The sequence below is a fragment of the Chelonus insularis genome, unplaced genomic scaffold (genome assembly GCF_013357705.1).
Source record: "Chelonus insularis isolate UGA/USDA-ARS -01 unplaced genomic scaffold, ASM1335770v1 contig_378_pilon, whole genome shotgun sequence".
In the NCBI taxonomy this organism is placed as follows: domain Eukaryota; kingdom Metazoa; phylum Arthropoda; class Insecta; order Hymenoptera; family Braconidae; genus Chelonus; species Chelonus insularis.
The window spans coordinates 57,815-65,733 of record NW_023276536.1 but is presented as its reverse complement, the minus strand read 5'-3'; the positions used below and the strand labels follow the sequence as shown (position 1 = coordinate 65,733).

General features: G+C 28.5%; 2 protein-coding genes across 2 annotated transcripts; both read right to left on the bottom strand.

Moving 5' to 3' along the window:
• Positions 1-41: 41 nt before the first annotated feature.
• Positions 42-3,861, bottom strand: LOC118067338 (pyridoxal-dependent decarboxylase domain-containing protein 1). Its single transcript, XM_035084013.1, has 10 exons — positions 3,617-3,861; positions 3,294-3,491; positions 2,708-3,124; positions 2,346-2,630; positions 2,204-2,275; positions 1,883-2,119; positions 1,415-1,759; positions 1,054-1,339; positions 697-954; positions 42-471 (listed from the first exon to the last, which is right to left on the bottom strand). The coding sequence occupies exons 1-10, from the start codon at positions 3,677-3,679 to the stop codon at positions 215-217; spliced, it is 2,418 nt and encodes an 805-aa protein (XP_034939904.1). The 5' UTR covers positions 3,680-3,861; the 3' UTR covers positions 42-214.
• Positions 3,862-4,413: 552 nt separating this feature from the next.
• Positions 4,414-5,928, bottom strand: mRpL12 (mitochondrial ribosomal protein L12). The gene is made up of 5 exons (XM_035083994.1): positions 5,775-5,928; positions 5,300-5,695; positions 4,962-5,190; positions 4,693-4,818; positions 4,414-4,617 (listed from the first exon to the last, which is right to left on the bottom strand). Exons 2-5 carry the CDS (start codon positions 5,362-5,364, stop codon positions 4,501-4,503), a joined length of 537 nt encoding a protein of 178 aa, XP_034939885.1. The 5' UTR covers positions 5,365-5,695; positions 5,775-5,928; the 3' UTR covers positions 4,414-4,500.
• Positions 5,929-7,919: the final 1,991 nt, after the last annotated feature.

Genomic DNA, 7,919 nt, shown 5'->3' with positions numbered 1-7,919 from the left:
TGTAATTAAAAAATTTAATTCCTTATTTATTACAATAAGTACATTAACTTTAATTAATTGGCTTCATTAACTATTTATATTATAGTCATATTGTAAGAGATTCTTACCTTCGTAAATAATTTTTTACAAGAAGCATTTGGAGAAAATTATAAACATTGAAAACCAAAAGGTGATTTTAATCTTTAATATTATTAATTTTAGAAAAAATAATTTACTACGATCGTGGAGTAGTCGATTCCTCTTTCATTTGAGTTTGAAAAACGTTTGAATTGGAAATTATTGACGCACCTTTATTGCTTTGAACACTTGAATGACTTGAAGATCTACTATGACTTTGACTACCTACACCAACGGGAGTTTGAACAAGAGGTTGAGGTGGTGTTCGTGCGCCAGAACCATTACTTTTTTCCGTACCAGGTGGCTGGCGTTGCATATGATACTTGTAAATATTTTCAGTGCTTTCAAGAGTACCTACAAATTTAATAATATTCATATTAAAATATTCGAACTTAACCCAGTAGAATAAATTAATTTACTGAATATATTTTTTCAAAAATAATACGACCTAAATATGAAAAATTTATTTCAAAAGCTGTCTATTGAAATTAACTCTAGCGTAACTTTTTAGATTAATTAAAAATGATAACTTCAATAAGTTACGATAACAAAGTTGCCTTGAATAAATTCAGAACTAACCAGCTTCTAAATTTAATCTACGACCCCGAACTCCTCCTTCTTTTGACGGTGGACTCCACCAATTAACAAAAGTTCCAACAACTGGAACATGTCGAAGAATTCCTTCTTGCCAAAGCTTATCAGCATTTTCTTTTTCAAGATCACTTTGTGCTGCTTTAATTCCCCTCTTCACCACTTCGGAAATTGTATCCAACAGCTTTGAGTTTGCTTCAATTTCTTGACCTACTTGATACACTAATGAGAGCAACTGTGCCAAATCTGTCAAAGAAAATGGATAAAAAATATTGGAAATAATTAGATTGTGACTGATGGCAAAAAGTTAATAACATCGTAGCTATAAAAAATCTTAATAAGTACCAGTGTCATGAGTCACCATCCCAAAACGAACACAAGCTAAACCATCTGCTCCTTCACCAAGTGAAAAAGCAGCATCTGTATTTCGTAAAGCTTCTACCAATTGGTAATTCAATCTATCAAGTTCCTCGATTGTTTGTTCAGTCATTATCTTAGCCCAGGTTGGTGGTGCATAACGTACGCCGCCTAAGCCTGCCCATCCGGGTGTATCGACATAGTCAAGGGAATCATTTTGTTTTACCAATCGTATAAAGGTTTCTCGATGTTCAATAGTAGCATTTAAAATTTCCTGGAATTCATTAAATATTCCATTGGGAAACAAAATAAAATAATTAATAACATAAAGATATTTTTAGAATCTTACGATTTGTTGTTCAAGACAAGCTATGACGTTATCAACATCTTCTGAAGTTGGAGGATTCCCTGGGCTTTCAAGGCAACATATTCTTATTACTACACCATACTGTTCAAGTTCACACAACTCAATTGGAATATTTTCAATGTCTCTTTGTAAAATTTGTCCTAGCCAACAATTAAATTTGTCATAATATACTGTGTTACGTTCTGATCTTTGTGATTCTCGAACTGGAGGTACATATTGAAATACTAAAGAACTTGCGACGACCTCAAATATTTTTAAACTATTTAGAGAACTGGGTGATAAGTCATTTATTGATAGAGCGCCATTTTCATCTCCTGGAAGTTGACTCTGTAATAAAATCAACATTATTTAGACTTTGCTTAAAATAAAATTATATTAAAATAAAACATTCAGAATAGTCTTAAGATTTTTCTATTCTGATCAATATCACAATAGGCGTTTATTACTTACTAAAAATTTAATATTGGGAAATTTTTTAATTTTATTATATAATTCTTCAATAATTTCGAAGCACTGTTTAAATCTAGATCGAATCCCATCCCGACCTAGAACTTGGAGTACTGCCCACAATGGTAAAATAGATAGCCGCCTTGCAAATGATTCTGCCATTAAACCTGATACTGCACTTAATGATGTATCACGTTGAGTTTGTTTCCCCCATTTAGAGTCTGTTAATCTATACAATGTCTAGACACATCAGTTAAAAAAAATACAATTTTCAAAATAAAAACATAACAAAATTATACAATAATTAATTAAATTTAAATTTACCACAATTGGCAATGATGAAATTCCTAGCCAAACGCCTAAAGGTAGAGTAATACTGTCTGCAATTCCAGATGTCTAAAATATTAATAAAAAATTATTACCGATAAAATAATGTTACTTTATCATTTCGATAAAATAAATTTACCAAGTCTACTGGTGGTGATTTATTTAATGTCAGTGCAGCTAATGAATGTCCTCGAAGGTGGAGCCAGACGTTATATTTTTCACATATCTCTATTAGTCGAGCAACGTTATCGCAGTGTCCGGTGATTGCAGAAGCCACTTCAGCTAATACTAAAAGCGGCGTAGCATTATTTAATTGACTGTCCTCTGCTAAACGTCGTTCGAGCGCTGAAATGTCCATACTTTGTCGAGATCCAAACATTGTATTTTGGGAAATAGTTCGAATACAACTCAACGGTAATGACAGCTAAATATACATATATCTGATTAGTGTTAATAATGTAATATTTAATGAATTGATAAATAACTTGAAGAATAAATCACCTGTCTACATAAATGTTGCACAACGCCTGGAGGAGCAGCTACAGAAGTATAGATAATTGGAGGAGCTGATACAAGAGCATTAAATCCATCTTCTATATATCTAGGATACTTTTTGTACAGTGCTAATTTTGTTACTTTAACTAAACCTTCCAAATGATCTTCATGAAAGGAAGTAGCATAATCACCGAAACCGAATAAATGATTAAGCCATCTAGTAGTATCAGCAACTAAACGATGAGCTAATTTTTGTGCATGACTTCTTGGTAAACCTACTGCATAAGCTGATACAGATTGGGTGATAAGAGCAAGTTTTCCAGCTTCTGTCAACGTTGGTAGACTTGTAATTTGACTTATTTGAGCTGTATCTGGATTATTTTCGTCACTAACTTGTGGTCCACTTTCGTAGATGATTAAATCCTGAAATGATTATTGCTGACATCATTTGAATAATAAGCATACTATTTAATTTTATTATTACAGCTTGTCAGTTGATTGAATATAATCATGGAGTATAATTGCCAATTATCTCAGAAATTGATATGATTACAATAGTTTTAAAAACTATTCTACTGCCTTTTATATTTACCTCTATTAATGATTGAACTGTTTCTACACTCTTACATTGAGTAAGAAACCCTAAAGGATAATTCCAAGTGGTTCCTCCACCATTATTAGGCTTTTCTCCAGCTTTCTCGAATTTGGAAATTATTGAGGATACTTCAGATTCAAGTGTTGCTACATCATTCTCATTGGACACTTCCACTTCTGTCTGGTCTGATTTGACCTGTCAAAATAACAGTGAAACTTTGACAATTTATTGATGACAAAAAGAATAAAACTAATTATTATTATATTAGATAAATAATATTACAAATGTTTTATAATTTATATAATTACTTTTTTACTTACCTCAAGATTATTGTGTGTTATATTTTCCATGTTTGATATATTATTTGGAGTACTTTCAGCCATCGTGGCATTAATTTTCACACAGTAATAAACGTAGACTCATAGATTTCATATTCTATGTTTATATTAGATGTTGATTAATGATTATATTTTAGAAGTAAATTGAAACCGTTTTAATGCCTCTCAATAATAAAATACCTACTACGTGGAATGTATAATGACATTTTATCAAACTGTAATGTAGATTGGTGTACATGTGTGTATGTGTGTGCGAATTTTGTTTCATGTAGGTAAATTATCGTCATGTATCAATAAAGCGCTGGTGTCTAAATATATACTTTGAAATCAGTCCGCCATTATTTTTCAGTAGCCGGTTTGTTTTTATTTTCAGAGTGATTATTAGTGAATTTAAAATCGTTTAATTTAATTTTATTTAAATCTAAAATAACATTAGAAGCTCTTTAATTCCAAATTTATCGTCAATAATGTTTTATTTAACTGTTTTTTAAGTAGCTTGAAATTACAGTAGAAAAAAATTCCAAGAGACGCCATTTGATTGCGTCACGTAAGTAGAAAATATTGAAAATAATTGTTTAATCATCAGTTTATTTAACATAAATAGCTCTAAGAATTGAAGAAATAACTGTCTAATAGTATAAAAGTTTTATTTTTTTGGCAACAATCAGATAATTGGTTATCAAAGCATTGTTATTAAAAAGCTGCCTATTTAGAACAGGATCCAATTTTCGGAATTAACATATATATTGAATTTTTCTAAGTAATTATAAATAACTCAATTAATTTTACTCTGTTGTGAATATTTATTATAAAACTAAGGGTAATAAAGCCACAAGTAAAAAGTATCATAATCAGTTAATTATTATTTATGATATTTCAACATCTCCACCAACTTTGGCTAAAGCTGCTTTCAATTGATCTGCTTCATCTTTTGATATATCCGCTTTCACTACTGATGGGACACTTTCGACAAACTTTTTAGCCTAAAATTAATAAATTAATTAATAAAAATGTTGATATAATTTACAAAAAAAATAAATAAATCAAAAGATAAATACTTGTACAAGATTCATCTCAGGTAGTAGTGCTTTAATTTCTTTTATTATAGCTACTTTTTGCTTTTCATCAAACTTTGTTAATTTTACGGTGAATGAACTTTGTACTTGTTTCTTTTCTGCTGCTTCCTAAAATAAGAAATGTCCAAATGAATTAATGGCTTTAATTATATGAAGAAAGAAATAAAAATGATTCTAAGCTATGAATGAATTCATGTTAACACAGCGGTGTTAGATTAGTAAAAATAAGATTAAATATATCAATAACAAACCTCTGCAGGTGCTGCTGGTCCAGCCATTGCCATCATTGGAGCATCAGGAAGATTCAATCGTTTCTTCAGCACATCACTAAGCTGAGCTACTTCAATTAAATTTAGACTACTGATTTCTTGAAAAATTTTCTCAATTTTAGGACTAACAACCATCTCTGAAGATTCCGGAGCAGGAATCGTTAATTTTTCTACTGATGCTGTTGCTACTTCAGCTTGACAATATCTAAAACTAAATAATAATAAAATGGTCTTTATTATTAAATCATAATCAACACTATAGGTTATGTGTTATTAAACATACCAAGGAATAAATGATAATAAATAAAAGATAAACATACCATTGGTGGAATTGACGGTATTGGATCTTACTCTGTACAATTGACCTTAAAGTATTCATCATCATCTTGATTTTTACTTAAAAATAAATGATCTGATATTTTTATAGGGAGAAATGCAAAGGAATGTCTACCTCTTTCACGAGAGTTTTATATTGCGACTCGCGCAGCCGGAAGTTGCTCATAACCTCTAGATGTTATCAGCGGTAAAAGATGCGTGTTAGTTCAAAAACTAACTTTGGTCTTCAGAATGGTAAATTAGGACATTATTCTTCATTTATTTGACTGGTTTTATTTATATTAAGGTTGGGAACAGTTTTGGGTCATGCTAAAGTGTCCCAAGAATATCATATTTAACAGTGTAATGACTGCGTAATAAGAAATCAATGAGGAAACCACCTAGGATTAGACAAAGGTACAGTTATCAGTTGATAATTTTATTATTCATAATAATTATGAAGAAGAGTAAATGATTTACCTCTTGATCCTTCATGTTATAATGAAACCACCATCGACATATGCATAACCAACAGGATAATGATAATAGCAAGAAAACTATAACAGTTGGTGATGCACAAACTTGAATATTAAACATTAGTTACACTTAAATTTTCAATCCAAACAAAATAAGATAATTAATTGAATGAAATAAATATTTTTCACATTTTTGAAGACTTTTTTTATCACACTGAAATTTAGATAAAATTAATTTTGACAGTAATTGGAATCTTTTGTTTTATAAACATCAATCAAATTTTATTCGAATGAAAAAATAATGAATTGTCAAATACAATGAAGAAAAATATATCTAGAGTTACTGGACTCCAGCAAAATTATTATTGATGATTTAAAAAAAAAACTCTCTGATGAATCAATTAATTTTTTAAGCTCTTTCTCATGTCAATTAGAAAAATAATTAAATCGATCATCTTAATGAAAATGGAAAAAAGAGGAAAAGGGATAAGAAATAATTCACATTAATTCCAAGATATCACTGAATTTTTATTAAATTTTCATTGTCATTAATATCACTTATAAAATATACAAGAAAATGAAGAATAAGCAATGGGGATTATAATTTTGATGAATTATTAATATATCAATTCCAACTAATTATATAATTATTTTTATTTCAGGAATCTTAATCTAATTATGATCTACAAATCATCAACTTTCTTTCATTAATATCAATTTATATCAATCAATGATTTGCTTCATTGCATTATATATAAAACGAAAAAGCATTATTATTATTATTGTGATTACTTAAATAATTAATATATTAATTAGGATTATTTTTATTAATATTCCTATCATATTATTCTTACTCTTACAACTAATTTCAATGATTCATCCGAATTTGACTATGAAGTATATTTACAAGGCTCGGTATGTTGAATATGATGGTGTTCTATGAAGATATAAAGCATAATAAAATTCTAAATCACATTCTCAACGTTATTAAATCTATTTATTAATATTTATCTATATTTACTTCTATGTAAATTAATTATTAAAATGAATTTATTAATAAATATATTCAGAGAACACCATTATGATAAATTTTGACATTAAAAGTACATGTGCGCATTGAATATCTTAAATACTAATTTCTCTTATCATAATCTGCGAAACTTTTAAATATTTTAATGTCAAAAGTCTGTTAAAAAGCATCTGAATTTATTATTATTAAGGTGAAAAATCGTCACTTCTTTGCCATTAATTCACTATGTTGTTTCTTTTAACATACATTCAATGAATGAAATGCAATAATGTAGGCAATAATTTATTGATTTTCTTTCTAACATAAAAATACTATGAAGCAACTCATTATTAATTATTAGATGATAATAATCATTTTAAGTTTATCATTAAAATCCATCTTCCATCATTATAATTAATCTTTTCATTGAATCAATCACATTGTACTTGGATATCTTCTATGACATTATTGTGATTAGAAAAATATCTCAAACTATTCACTGATTTAATAGATATGTTTCCAACGAAGCTTGTTGCTTCCAAATTTAAACATCTACTTTAAAAACGTTTTAAACGTTTTATTTATTTTTTTTTTTCATGTTAAACAATCTCTTTTAAAATCATCCAAACCTTTATTACTCTCATCTAAAATTCCGTTTATATACTCAATCATAAAATATCAATAATATCAATTACAAAATATCTCTGGCATGGTATAGCCATAAAAATTTATTCTTCATGCTCCAAGCTAAATCAACAATACCGTAAACTATGTTTTTTATTATGTTTCTTTCATATTGAATCATTTTCTATCTTTATAATGTTACGATATTCTTTACAAAAAAGCATTCAAGACATTGTGCATATCACTGATTTGCGAAAATTGTGTCAGCAAAATAAAATTATCAATAAACTGTTTATGCTTCTTGCGTGATAATAAATTATTCTATTGTTTGGCAGCTAACTTTTGGCTAAAATTTAAATAATAATCATGAATTGGCGTATTAGTGGCAAGTTCGAAATTAGTTGTCTTATATTTTATTAATTTATTGAGTAATTATTTGGTATTGATATTTCTACTTTGGAGTAAACTTCCTCCTTTGACATTAGGAGATTTAGTTTTTCAATTTTCGTTTGTAAT